Source organism: Bubalus bubalis, chromosome 16 (genome assembly GCF_019923935.1).
Source record: "Bubalus bubalis isolate 160015118507 breed Murrah chromosome 16, NDDB_SH_1, whole genome shotgun sequence".
Taxonomy (NCBI): Eukaryota; Metazoa; Chordata; class Mammalia; order Artiodactyla; family Bovidae; genus Bubalus; species Bubalus bubalis.
Genome location: NC_059172.1, coordinates 35,255,823 through 35,270,303, shown reverse-complemented (window position 1 = coordinate 35,270,303; position 14,481 = coordinate 35,255,823). Strand labels below are relative to the sequence as shown.

General features: G+C 37.1%; 1 protein-coding gene and 1 pseudogene across 1 annotated transcript; both read right to left on the bottom strand.

The window, feature by feature from the left end:
• Positions 1 to 1,827: 1,827 nt before the first annotated feature.
• On the bottom strand, positions 1,828 to 3,183 carry LOC112579656 (olfactory receptor 51L1-like). Its single transcript, XM_025266505.3, has one exon. It carries the CDS (start codon positions 3,131 to 3,133, stop codon positions 2,174 to 2,176), a length of 960 nt encoding a protein of 319 aa, XP_025122290.3. The 5' UTR covers positions 3,134 to 3,183; the 3' UTR covers positions 1,828 to 2,173.
• A 7,142-nt stretch (positions 3,184 to 10,325) lies between these two features.
• Positions 10,326 to 11,579, bottom strand: LOC123329637 (annotated as a pseudogene).
• Positions 11,580 to 14,481: the final 2,902 nt, after the last annotated feature.

The following is a 14,481-nucleotide window of genomic DNA, read 5'->3' as shown; positions in this document are numbered from 1 at the left end:
ATTGAAAAGAGTTCTAGATAAAAATTGAGATCTGTATTACCTGTTTCCTACTACTATAAACTTACAAGTATCTACACCTCAGTGAGTTAGATTTTTTTATGTTTAAATACTATATCCTTAATTATTATTAGATACATCTAATCCAGTAGATTATATAATCACTGGCATCACATGACATTATCTCAGGGACATAAAAAATCACTGAGTTTGGCTTTCTGAAAGAGTAAGATTAATTCTAAAAATTAAATAAAACTATGAAAGTTGTCCCTTTCTATTCCTGATGAAAATAAATGTCCTCAGAAAGAACAGAACATGTGAGTAAAATTTTAAAAGATGATGCTGATGGACCATAAAGTTTGAAAATTTCCTTTTTGAAACCTAATATGTTCTTACATCAAGATAAAGTTTTTTTCCATTTTTAATAAAGTTAGCATAAGTAGATTTACAAACACACTTACATAATGAGAAAGGTAATATAAGATTCTCTGACAAATAGAGTATCAAGAAGCAAAGAAATATGGGTTTAGAATAATCAAGGAAAACTTCATGGACAATCAGCATTGAATCAGGATAGGATTACAAATGAGAAACCACAGATGGAAGTGATTTCCAACACACTCCGCTTCAACACGTTCATCAGATTAGATCAGATCAGTCACTCAGTCGTGTCTGACTCTTTGCAACCCCATGAATTGCAGCACACCAGGCCTCCATATCCCTCACCAACTCAAGGAGTTCACTCAGACTCACGTCCATCGAGTCAGTGATGCCATCCAGCCATCTCATCCTCTGTTGTCCCCTTCTCCTCTTGCCCCCAATCCCTCCCAGCATCAGAGTCTTTTCCAATGAGTCAACTCTTCACATAAGGTGGCCAAAGGACTGGAGTTTCAGCTTTAGCATCATTCCTTCCAAAGAAATCCCAGGGCTGATCTCCTTCAGAATGGACTGGTTGGATCTCCTTGCAGTCCAAGGGACTCTCAAGAGTCTTCTCCAACACCACAGTTCAAAAGCATCAATCCTTCGGTGCTCAGCCTTCTTCACAGCCCAACTCTCACATTCATACATGACCACAGGAAAAACCATAGCGTGACTAGATGAACCTTTGTTGGCAAAGTAATGTCTCTGCTTTTGAATATGCTATCTAGGTTGGTCATAACTTTCCTTCCAAGGAGTAAGCGTCTTTTAATTTCATGGCTGCAGTCACCATCTGTAGTGATTTTGGAGCCCAGAAAAATAAAGTCTGACACTGTTTCCCCATCTATTTCCCATGAAATGATGGGACTGGATGCCATGATCTTCATTTTCTGAATGTTGAGCTTTAAGCCAACTTTTTCACTCTCCTCTTTCACTTTCTTCAAGAGGCTTTGTAGTTCCTCTTCACTTTCTGCCATAAGGGTGGTGTCATCTGCATATCTGAGGTTATTGATATTTCTCCTGGCAATCTTGATTCCAGCTTGTGTTTCTTCCAGTCCAGCGTTTCTCATGATGTACTCTGCATATAAGTTAAATAAACAGGGTGACAATATACAGCCTTGACGAACTCCTTTTCCTATTTGGAACCAGTCTGTTGTTCCATGTCCAGTTCTAACTGTTGCTTCCTGATCTGCATACAAATTTCTCAAGAGGTAGATCAGGTGGTCTGGTATTCCCATCTCTTTCAGAATTTTCCACAGTTTATTGTGATCCACACAGTCAAAGGCTTTAGCAGTGTCAATAAAGCAGAAATAGATGTTTTTCTGGAACTCTCTTGCTTTGTCATGATCCAGCAGATGTTGGCAATTTGATCTCTGGTTCCTCTGCCTTTTCTAAAACCAGCTTGAACATCAGGAGGTTCACCGTTCACATATTGCTGAAGCCTGGCTTGGAGAATTTTGAGCATTACTTTACTAGCATGTGAGATGAGTGCAATTGTGCAGTAGTTTGAGCATTCTTTGGCATTGCCTTTCTCTAGAGGGAATTTAGGAAGTTCGTGTTGTCAGTCTATTATAAATCCAGTAGACACCAATTCTCTCCTTTAGGATTTTTCACAATGTACTGTCAGAGCTATTTCAGCTTTTTTTTTTTTTTTTTAAGTAATCTTTTATTGGTAACTCTGGTGCCAACATAGAGAGCAGACAAATCACTATATATTTACAAACTTAATGTTCATGTCATCACTGTGTAGAGGACATGTCTACATCACAGAAGAACTGAGTTTTAGGGGGGAAAGCAGGTTGCGAATTCCTTGGCGGATATGCTTGGTCTTCACACTATAGATGACTGGGTTGAGCACAGGTGGAACTAGCAGGTAGATATGAGCCATGAAGATGTGGATGAGAGGGGATGAGTGTTTGGCAAAACGATGGACAATAGAGAGCCCAATCATAGGCACATAAAGAATAAGTACAGCACAGATGTGGGATGCACATGTGTTGAGGGCCTTTAATCTCCCCTCCTGAGATGAAATTTTTAATACTGAGTGAAGGATGAAAACATAAGACACAAAAATGCCCAGAGAGTCCATTCCCCACAGCAAAGTGATCAGAACCATTCCATACATAACGTTAAACTTGGTGTCAGCACAAGCAAGGCGGATCATGTCCTGGTGCAGACAGTAAGAATGAGAAAGTGTGTGAGAATGGCAGAAGGGAAAGAAGGCCAGCCGGGCGAGAAGTGGAATCACAGGAAGGGCACTTCTAAGCAGGGCTGCAATTCCAATTTTAGTAACAAGTGTAGGAGTGAGAATGATGGCATATCTTAGTGGGTGGCAGATGGCCACATATCGGTCAAGGGCCATGGCCAAGAGCACAGATGATTCAGTGAAGGAGAAAGTGTGAATGAAAAACATTTGGACTACACAGGTATTGAACTGGATCTCCCTGGATATGGACCACAGCACCCTGAACAGTGATATCATTGTGGGCAAGGACATGCCCATGTCAGTGAGAGAAAGCATGGCCAAGAAGTAGTACATGGGCTCATGGAGCCTGGGGTCTGTCCAGACAATATGTAGGATAGTACAGTTGCCCATGATTCCAACAAGGTAGAGGAGACAGAATGGAATGGAAATCCAGTGGTGAAATTCCTCATATCCAGGGATACCTGTGAGATAGAAGGTGGAGGAGAGGATATTGCTGGAGTTTACAATTGCCATAGGGCTTACTGTTAAACCACAATCCAGATTCACAATCACAGTCCAGAGGGGGAACAAATGAGAAGTTCAGCACCTGTGTCACAAAAACAAAACAAAACTTCAGTCTGTCCTATAATCACTCCTAGATTTACCCTCACAGTTTTGCTTTGTCATTCTTCATTTCTTTGCTGAGTGTTGTCCGTTAAGTAAAACATCCACTTTTATAACCACAGGAATCTTTCCTTCTTCTTCTCAAATGCAAATATATTATCATGTTCTATTAATATGGGTAATCTCCTTCTAAAGACACTACCCAGAACAGTACACACAAAACCCATTCTAGACTACTACTTTAATTTCATACTTTTCTTCAGGAAGATTCTCAACCAGAGTCACTGGTCATACATTAGAACATTTTCTTAAAAAAAAAAAATGACCTTGGCCATGACTTACATGAAATGGCTTTCCTGTATTAGCTTCATAGATTTTCCAGTAATACTAGAACACCACGCAAAGCATATTACAGAATTCAGGTAAGTATTGATCAGCATAGATTTTGCTCTTGCTAACCTATCTCTGGCTATGTAAGTGATGCCACAGGGTTGGTACCAAGTGAAAATCAACTCTAATATCAATTTAGTCTCAGACTAGTATCCCCAAGAGCTAAACATAAGTTAGGATAGACAGAAGAATGTATGATTTTTAAAAAGTATAAATATGTAATTTTTAATGTAATATAAGCAAATAATAATTAACTGACTCTGCATTTAAAGATTCCAAACCTTCCTCCTACTATGTTTAGGAACTGATTTATTATTTAGAGAGAGGTTCTAGCTGCAAAAAAAAAAAAAAGAAAAAGAAAAGAAAAGGCAAAATAATAGATATATAGGGATTGGGGAAAGATTGAGTAGAAAATCATGATTCATAGCAAAATCAAGAAAAAACAAAATAACAAACAGATTGAATGACCAAAAAAAAAAAAAAGCCTACTGTGCCTAACCTTGACACTAAATATTTTATACTTGGATGAATGAGTTAATATATTTTCACCTGTTAGATTCCAGTACTTCTTCTGTAGTCAATAGCAATGCCTCTGAAGTAAGAAGATGACCTTCACTTGCCCTTCTCTTGAGAAGCATCCATGCTTACCAAAATTCTAATCCATGGGACAGATTGCCTCTAACTGTAAATTAATAAACTGTCATCATGCTATCTTGGAAAGTCTACTTTGGCTTTTGGGAGATCAAATCCTCTCAGTCTCCTCTTGCTGTTGTTATTTTAGTTGCTAAGTCAGGGTCGACTCTTTTGTGACCTCATGGACTAGGGCATACCAGGCTCTGTCCATGGGATTTTCCAGGCAAGAATACTGGAGTGGGTTGCCATGTTCCCCTTCAGGGGAATTTCCTGACCTAGGGATCAAACCTATGTCTCCTGCATTGGTAAGAGGATGCGTTACCATTGAGTCACCTGAAAAGACTGCAGTCTCCTCTAGTTACATGTAAATAAACCCTGACTGCAAAAGATTCTTCCCTTGGATGTTTAATAACTTTCTAGGAAATGAAAGATTCATAAGCAAGACACCAAATATGTATATTACAGAAAAAATTTCAGGCTTTTTAACTCTTATTACAATTAAGTTCTACACACACACATAGTATGAACTGATTCCTCTTACAGCCCTGCAATTTAACTCCCCAAATTCCTATCTACTTCATCTTCCTGTCTACACCTGCACTAATTATTACCTTTAATGCCCAGATTTTCCAAAATTATCTCTTCTTTTGTTGATCTTTTTCCAATTTCTACACCATAATCCAACTTTAGAAATCTGGTTTTCATTTCACTGCCTGCTCAATTCAGACACTTTTTCTGATTTCACAAGGTTTCTCTGAATCATCAAAAAGGAGTAAACATGAAGTTTAATTGAAAACTGGGAAGATACCTCATCCTAGTACGTCTTTTGTCGTCTTACTGCCTCTTCACTGAGATTTTAAGGAGACAGTTATTCAACATCTTCCTTATTTAGAATGTTTCTCTCCTTCTGCAATCACTTTAACCTAGGCTGTATTCTGGTTTCAGTGCTGTGCTCAGTTTAATTTTGACCAAATCACCTTTTCTTCTCTCTGTACCAAAACTGCCTCCTCTCTGATCTGAAGAAAGTAACAATTTGAAAGGATGTGCTAAGGTAAAAGATATATTGTGTGTAAAATACTCAGCAAAGAGCCTTCCGGATGATGATGATAATGACAACAATGATGATGACAACAGTAACACCAACAAGAGTTGTTTAAAGTATAATGGGAGGAGGAATATATGGGGAGACTATGAAGTATCCTCCTTTAGAGGAAACCATCATGAACAACCATCTCACAAGTGACTTAGGTGGCCTGAGAAGTAGAAAGTGAATTGTATCAGTTTCATTTCCTTTTCATTCAGTAAATTTCAGTGTAGGCAGTATAGCCAATTCATTAATGAATTGCTTCTTAATTATTTTTTTTTCTATCCAGAAACTCCTCTGATCATTATGACACCACATACACTTCTCATTTTATTCAGTGCCAGATTTGAAAAAAGCAACAACAAAAACTGAGTCCAGGATAGAATGAGAAGTCTCATCAAGAGTAAGCATGAGATCTTTGGGACTTCAGTGAATTAGGACTTTGAGATATTAGCATTCTGAAATTACCATGACATAAATATCCATTGTATTCCATATTCACTATAATCTGGTCTGTTATTTCACAACCCCCTTCAGGTAGTAACTGTTCATTTTGATAATCCAATTCCTATTGTTCCTGATCTTACAATTTTAAATGCATTCACATTGCCTTATGGTATCTTCCACATCTCCAGAAGAGGAGGATGGAGTTTGTGGAGTTAGTTTATAAACTCAGAAATCTGAAGGTCTTAATGTGAATTTAGACCATAATTAATTTCATATTTAAAATAACTGGTAATAAGCGACTTCACTTTCAGGTTTCACTTTCATGCATTGGAGAAGGAAATGGCAACCCACTCCAGTGTTCTTGCCTGGAGAATCCCAGGGACGGGGGAGCCTGGTGGGCTGCCATCTATGGGGTCGCACCAAGTCGGACACGACTAAAGTGACTTAGCAGCAGCAGCAGCAGGATTAGAAGGGACCTCAAAGGTTATCTGGTGTAATCCCACTCATATTCTGGAATTCCTCTTTGTTATGTCTGATAATAGTCCTTCATCCTGTGTAAGCAATCATGTCCACCAACAGAAAGCAGACCACATGTCATGCAAGTCTAGGGTATATTAGGCAAGTCCTATCTGAAAACTCTGAGTCTGGCTTGAATGCTTTGTACAGGGTATGAATAATAAAGATATCTGGAGAAAGGATATCCTCTAATAAACTAAGAATCTTTCCCTTCTTGAACCATTCCCTTGGTGTTTCTTCTCACACTTTGGGTGTCTGCCCTTCTCTCTCTTGTCTCTCAAGCCCCAATTTGTGTTTTTCTATTACTTCCCGCTCTTACTTTTCCCAGTCCTTACCTACTTGGTAGAATAGTTCCTCTTTGCATGAGAGATTGTTTTAATTCTCAAAGCAAGATGCATGAGTTAATAAGTCTTCCTCTAATCCTTAGAGATATGAGTCTCCCTGAGAAATGCAAGACTGTGCCTGTAACCCTGTCACTGACACTATTTTAGTTTATAGCCCTTCCTCCAATCCTCCCTTTATCATTCCAGATATTGCAGTTTGGAAATTCAAAGGCAAGAAGGCTACAGAGAGTCTCAAGTATTTATCATTTCAATGTCTGGAACAAAGTAGGTAGTGCAACATGAGATGAAATACTAATTTGTACCCAGAATACGGTAGAGTAGTAAAGGTTGTTAGCCATGGTGTAGCCAATGAGAACTTATTCAGGACACAGAGGTGGAAATGGCTCTAAGTTGGTACTGTTACCACATACTAGATAAAAATGAAACTTACTTGTGTGAGTAGTTTCCTTCAAAACTATTGTAATAAAGAATATATGGGAAATCTCCTTCGCTTTCACTCAAATTTGCTGTAACCTTAAAACCACAATGAAAAAAGAAACCCATTTTAAAGATCATAAGCAATAATGCCAAGTGTGATTCTCTGTGCCATAGTTTTTACTGATGAAAGGGATTGTATAAATTTGATTTGATTATGTATAGATGCTTTCATTCAATGAATGAAGGGTCATATGTCTGTCAACAATTTTAACTTCTAAATGTCTACTGGTGATTAAGCTATGTAGCAGAGTTGGCATATGGATTACTGAATGATAAGAAATCTCCTCTCAGGGTGAATAAAACTGTCATAAAAAATACTAATTTCTAACTGTTTAGTACAGGAATTTCTTTTAAAAATGTGTTTTACTGTTAATCTTTTTTGACTCTGGTTTTGAACCTTGTAATACTAATTTAAATCTTAACAAATCTATCATTGATTCACTCAAATAAGATATTGCTAACTACACATGTCATAGCTTGCTAATCTTCCTGTACTGTTATATTTAAGATACTAATTGACAATTAGCTTTTTCAGGAGTTGAAAAATACAAGTAATTACTACAACAGAAGTAATAGTTCTCATAAATAATATTTACTCAGTTATTAAAATAAATTCACCATCCAATAACAGTCCATGAAAATAAGAGGCTATTTCTATCCCACCACTAGAAAAACCTTCACACTTCCATCTTCCAATATCTTGTGAAATTACCAGAGAAATGATTTGAACTTACTTCCTTCACTGGCATGGGATGCCTCAGAAATATCCTTACACTTAGCTTTTTGTAATATTAACTTAAATCATTGGAGAAGGAAATGGCAACCCACTACAGTATTATTGTCTGGAAAATCCCATGGACAGAGGAGCCTGGGTGGGTGGGTTAAAGTTCATGGAGTCGCAAACAGTCAGACATAACTGAACAACTGAGCACAATTTAAATCACTTTGACATCATTCAAGTTGGATATGTTAAAAGATCTCAGATTTAGAGGATTGTTATTAGTCAGTGAAACCATACTCCTTTACTATATGGTCTGTATATTTGTCATGTAAAAAACATAGGAACAAATTTTTTTAAAAAAGCAATTTCATCTCTCATTGTTAAATTCTTTGACAACCAAGATCATAAGCTCAATTTTGAATGATTCACTCTAATGGCTAGAAAATGATTTACAAATATTCACATTTACAACTACAAGATAAAGCACTACAGAGACCACAAAGCCTGAACTATACATGTGTAGTTGAGAGCAGATACAAATATGAAAGGCAGACTGCTTGCCAAAGGGCATCCTTAGGCTGTTTTCCAGATCTGCTCTGCTCTGCCTTGACCACAGTGAGCTAAATCAAAGGTCCCTTTGCTCTCTGACTTCTGGTTTGACTTGATTGCTAATGGAAATGCAGGAAGCAAGATACAGTTGGAATGTTTACCCCTTTGACTCCCCAACAACCCTCACTGTGGCTTCCTCATGGTGGCTGCATCTTTCTACAGAAAGGGAAAGCTCATGCTGGGTGTCCTTCTCCACATGCTGTCCTTCCCATGTCCTGGTAAAAAATTTTCTTCCCTTGCCACTTCAGGACTAACATTGGCATCTAATTCCCTTCTGTAGTACTATCTACATCAATGATATATTTATAAAATATGTATAAAAATATTTCTTCTTGGTTTTACCAAATCTTGTCCACATATTTTCGATGACCCCTGATGCCTGTATCAAAGTCTTCATATTATCCAGTTTGAGAACAATTTTATTTTTTTCCTGACAGAACCTTAATTAAGACAAAGGAGAGGTGTCTACCTCATATACATATGTGTGCCTCTTTTACTTTCTATCTCTGTCTTTGTGTTTATCACCATCACTATCACTATTGGCCAACTTAATATATGTTGAAGTTCTAATGTGTGTAATTTTTTCCCATTTTTTACAGGAAGCCTGATGTTCATTTTTTGGTTAATCAAATGAAAAAATCTTTTTTCTCCCACAATGGGGGAGTCATCTCAGAAATGATAGTTGCCCAAGTGTAAGAGAGAAAGCGTCAGGTAAATCTTTGCATATTTAGTTTTTCAACACAGTTGAACACAGTTCAGTGGATCCCTTTGCTATAAAATCTACATTCATATCTGATTTAATGTTAACATAATTTTCACAGATTTTTTTTTTCTGTTTTCAATTCACTTGGAACTGCAGAGTTTGTTTTTTATTTTTGTTTTTATTCTGTTCCCTGAGCTGGTTTACTTTCTAAATGAATTTTTTAAACTATGATTCCTAATAGTTTTAATTTTTAAAATCATCTTATGTATTCTTTCTTTTCAGAGTATCTAGAAATAATTCTGAAAAAAATGTGTTTATTATGTTTTTCAGCTTCCCTTTATTTAACCAAGGGGGGGTCTTTGAGGGTGATTAAAAATAGTATTTGTACAAAACAAATGTGTTCTCTTTGAGCCCTCTTTCTAACTACCTTAGATCCATTTCTATTTTCCCATTAGAATATATACTTTAATCTTGGGTGTTGAAAACTTGTTTCCTCTTATATCCTAAGGAATTGTGTAAGACAGCAAGATCCTCAGACAATTACAGTTTATGGTGATGGGGGGAAAGGTTCTCTCTTGCTCTATGTTTGTTTAAAGCTCTATACATGAGATATTACACCTAATAGGAGTGTATGCTGACCAAGGGATTTTGATGTTTTCACTACACTTCATGAATATAGATTCCCTCTATTGTAGAATTTGGATTTCTCTTCTAGTTTTCTCCATTGGATAAAACTAACTTTATTCATCGCCCAGATTTTTTTCTGACAATCATTTCAAAAGGAGTAAAGAAAATAAAGAAATGCCCAGAGGGATGGTACGGGAAGGGAGGAGTGAGGGGGGTTCGGGATGGGGAACACGTGTATACCTGTGGCGGATTCATGTTGATGTATGGCAAAACCAATACAATACTGTAAAGTAATTAACCTCCAATTAAAATAAATAAATTTATATTAAAAAATAAAATAATAGCAAAAAAAAAAAATGCAATAGTTTCATTTATGCCATCTCTAAATTTAAACATCCACTTGCTTACAATTTGACTCAAAATATGGAGTGTGAAGTCTACTTTGACATAATGGAAAGAAAATGTAATGAGTTATCAACATCAGTTCTGCTGTGTATTATGTCTTTTACCATTGAATTGTTCAGTGAATTTCTCTATTTTAGTTATAACATAGAAAATTGTACTTCCCTTCAAACTTGAATGGAAAATATCTTCATAAAATATTTGAATGAAATTATTCCCTCTTACTACTTCTCCTGACACAAGGGTTTTGAGATGATTTAAAGCTAGGAAATAATGATAGAAACTGAAATATTTTTCTTGAAGGGACATGTGGAATTTGTGAACTATCATGGAATTATTATATACCAAATGTGTCCAAGAATTTCTAACAGGTTAATCTTTAGGATGAAGGCAATGGATGTAAAAGTTGAAATATCAGAGAATCTAAGTTTGAGCAAGCCCTATCCTTTTGGATAATAATATTCCTAGGAAGCCTTGGCGAATCTGCTTTGTCTTGATGCTATAAATAATTGGGTTGAGAACTGGTGGAACTAATAGGTAAATATCTGCCATTGTAATATGAATAATGGGAGAGGAATGTTTTGCAAAACGGTGCACTAAGGACAACCCTATCATTGGCATATATAGAATGAGCACAGCACAAATATGGGAGACACATGTACTGAGGGCTTTGAGTTTCCCTCCCCGGGATGCAATGTGCAACACAGAGCAGAGGATGAGAGCATAAGATAAAAGGATTCCTAGAGAATCTACACCCTAATAAAATGCAAGAACAAACAAGCCATACAAAACATTGAATGAGATGTCAGAACAGGCCAATTGGATGACATCTTGATGTAAGCAGAAGGAGTGGGCGAGAACATGGGAGTGACAGAAAGAAAATGTGAGGATACGAACAAGAACAACAGGGAGGAGAGTGGAGCATCTGAATACGATGAAGACCCCTATGTAGACAATGCGTTGTGGGGTAAGGTTGCTGGAATACCTCAAAGGATCGCAGATGGCAACATAGCAGTCAAAAGCCATGGCCAGGAGCACAGCTGATTCCATTAGAGAAAAAGTGTGAATAAAATACATCTGGGCTACACAAGTATTCATCTCAATCTCCTTAGCATCAAACCAGAAGGTTCTCAGTACTGTGGGTAGGGTGGAGATGCACATGCCCATGTCTGTGAGGGACAGCATGGCCAGGAAGTAGTACATGGGCTCATGGAGACTCTTGTCAGTGTGGATGATGTGAAGAACTGTACAGTTGCCCACTATTCCAATCAAATAGAACACACAAAAGGGGATGGAAATAAGTGTTGAACATCCTCGCAGCCAGGAATCCCAGAGAGGTAGAATGAAGGTGCCTGTCCAATACTGGAATTAGTGCCTGTTGTAACATTGTTCCAAGAAGCCATTTTTCTACCATTAGAATATGAACTCCTAAAGGGAAGAAAAACATACAACATTGAAAAGATAGCAGGTCATGTTTTTACATTAGGTTTTTTTTTTCTTAATGCTTGCTTTGTAGGGGCATTATTCATACAGATTTGGAAATTACTTTGAATCATGTTAATATATTAATGTTTAATCCTTAAAATGATTTGTGGTTATTATACTGTTATCTGTCAATCTTTTAGGCTGCTGATTCTGGATTTTGAATGATTCATAGAATGCCCTTTCCTCCCCTAAGTGTATAATATAGTCTCCTCCATTTTCTACTATTATTTTCTTAGGTTAGTTTATTTTTATTCACTCTAAGTTGTATCATTTACTTTTATTTTTGATTGTGATGTAAAGAATATTTTCCCAGACCCTGACCTCTATATGTTAAGCATTCATTTAGCATTCATTTCACTCTGACAATGACACTTGGTGGAGGCATTTTAGAATGAATGTCAGAAAAAGCTTAGGCAATAAATGAATGAAGTTTGTTTTATCCAATGGAAAAAATCACACAAGACTAATCAAGTCATATAGGATATAAAATTGATATTTCAAAAAAAAACACAAAACACTGCATATGCAGCAAGTATGGTTATCAATTAGAGAGGTACATAAATCAGCCCTCAAACTGATTTAAATGTGAACCAGAAGTCCCCAAGCATCTATGGGTAAACAAGTGCCTACCTATTTGACACAGTCTCAGGGATTTGGAGTTCAGTTTCTCTTTCATATTCTCCACCAAGGCTTATTTATGTGTACCTACCCTGCAATAAGGCAAGAGTTTTAAGTAAATTTCTATCATTTGTTCCATGGATATAATTGATTTGTGAACTATGTCAGTTTTCTTAATCCCAGAGCCTCCCCTCAATTGTCAGTGGAGTCCCAACTAGTTTTCTACTGTTGCCATCTGTGAACACAGTCTTCAGACATCTCTGACAGCAAGGAAAACATCAGCCATCACAGCCTCATGATCCCTAAGATATTAGAATGAAGTTAACCCACCCTCAGGCTGTGATTCCATGGTCCACTATAATGGCAATAATCTAGTATCCTGCCTTTTTTTTTTTTTTTTTTTTCCTTCTGCTCCTTTGCTCATTTTCCCTCATGATTCAATCTTTCTTTCATAAGAGTAAGTTGGCTATTAATGGAGATCTCCTCATAGAAAAGGTAAAACAGATGCTATTATCCAGTTCCTTAAAAGTATTCATGAGTCACAATCACATCCTAATAAATAAGAGTACTTTAGACTCATAATTATTTATATATTTATTATATTTGAACCTTGGAATATGAGATCAACAGAGACTTGGTTATATATGAATAACCTGAGGCTCAGAAATACCATTGATCAAACTAAAGACCAATTTTGTTTACAATCCAAGCCCCTGACTCTAAAATGTTACTAAAATATTTGAACTCTATGTTCAGAAAGTAGCCCCAGTTCTGTCCGTAGCACACTAGGAAGTGTGTATTCTTGCCACCTTTTAAAAGGCCCTTCCTCCTTAGACTGCAGGATATTTTTACCAGGTTTCCCTGAGTAATCCTGGGAATTACTTATCTTTTTCTGCAATTGCTTCCAAGTTTTACTTGAAAATGTGCAGTCTTCTCACTTTCCTTTCGAGTTTTAACCAAACAGTGGCTTAGAAGAAAACTGAGAGAGATAAGCCTTAAAACAAAGAAATTTTGCTGGACAGAGAATGGCAAAACAGAAATCAGACTGATTATATTCTTTGCAGCCAAAGATGGAGAAGCTCTATAGAGTCAGCACAAGACTGGGAGCTAACTGTGGCTCAGATCATGAACTCCTTATTGCCAAATTCAGACTTAAATTGAAGAAAGTAGGGAAAACCACTAGATCATTCAGGTATGATCTAAATCAAATATCCTACAGTTATACAGTGTAAGTAAGAAATAGATTCAAAGGATTAGATGTGATAGACAGAGTGCCTGAAGAGCTATGATGGAGGTTTGTGACACTTGTACACGGAGGCAGTAATCAAGACCATCCCCAAGAAAAATACATGCAAAAAGGCTAAATGGTTGTCTGAGGAGGCCTTACAAATAGCTGAGAAAAGAAGATACGCTAACGGCAAAGGAGAAAAGGAAAGATATAAGCATCTGAATGCAAAGTTCCAAAGAATAGCAAGGAGGGATAAAAAAAGCCTTCCTCAATGATCAATGCAAAGAAATAGAGGAAAACAATAGAATGGGAAAGACTAGAGATCTCTTCAAGAAAATGAGAGATACCAAGACAATATTTCATGCAAAGATGGACACAATAAAGGACAGAAAGGGTATGGACCTAACAGAAGCAGAAGATATTAAGAAGAGGTGGCAAGAATACACAGAACTATACAAAAAAGATCCTCACGGCCCAGATAACCATGATGATGTGATCACTCACCTAAAGCCAGACATCCTAGAATGTGAAGTCAGGTGGGCCTTAGGAAGCATCGCTACAAACAAAGCTAGTGGAGGTGATAGAATTCCAGTTGAACTATTTCAAATCCTGAAAGATGATGCTTTGACAGTGCTGCACTCAATATGCCAGCAAATTTGGAAAACTCAGCAGTGGCCATAGGACTGGAAAAGGTCAGTTTTCATTCCAATCCCAAAGAAAGGCAATGCCAAAGAATGCTCAAATTACTGCTCAAATTACCGCACATGCTAGCAAAATAATGCTCAAAATTCTCCAAGCCAAGGCTTCAACAGTATATGAACCATGAACTTCCAGATATTCAAGCTGGATTTATAAAAGGCAGAGGAACCAGAGATCAGATTGCCAAAATTAGTTGGATCATCAAGAAAGCAAGAGAGTTCCAGAAAAAATTCTACTTCTGCTTTGTTGACTATGCCAAAGCCTTTGACTGTGTG

What these genes read in the sequence shown, in the direction of transcription:
- LOC112579656 (XM_025266505.3), bottom strand. Translation starts at nt 3,133, where the DNA reads ATGGCAATTGTAAACTCCAGCAATATCCTCTCCTCCACCTTCTATCTC.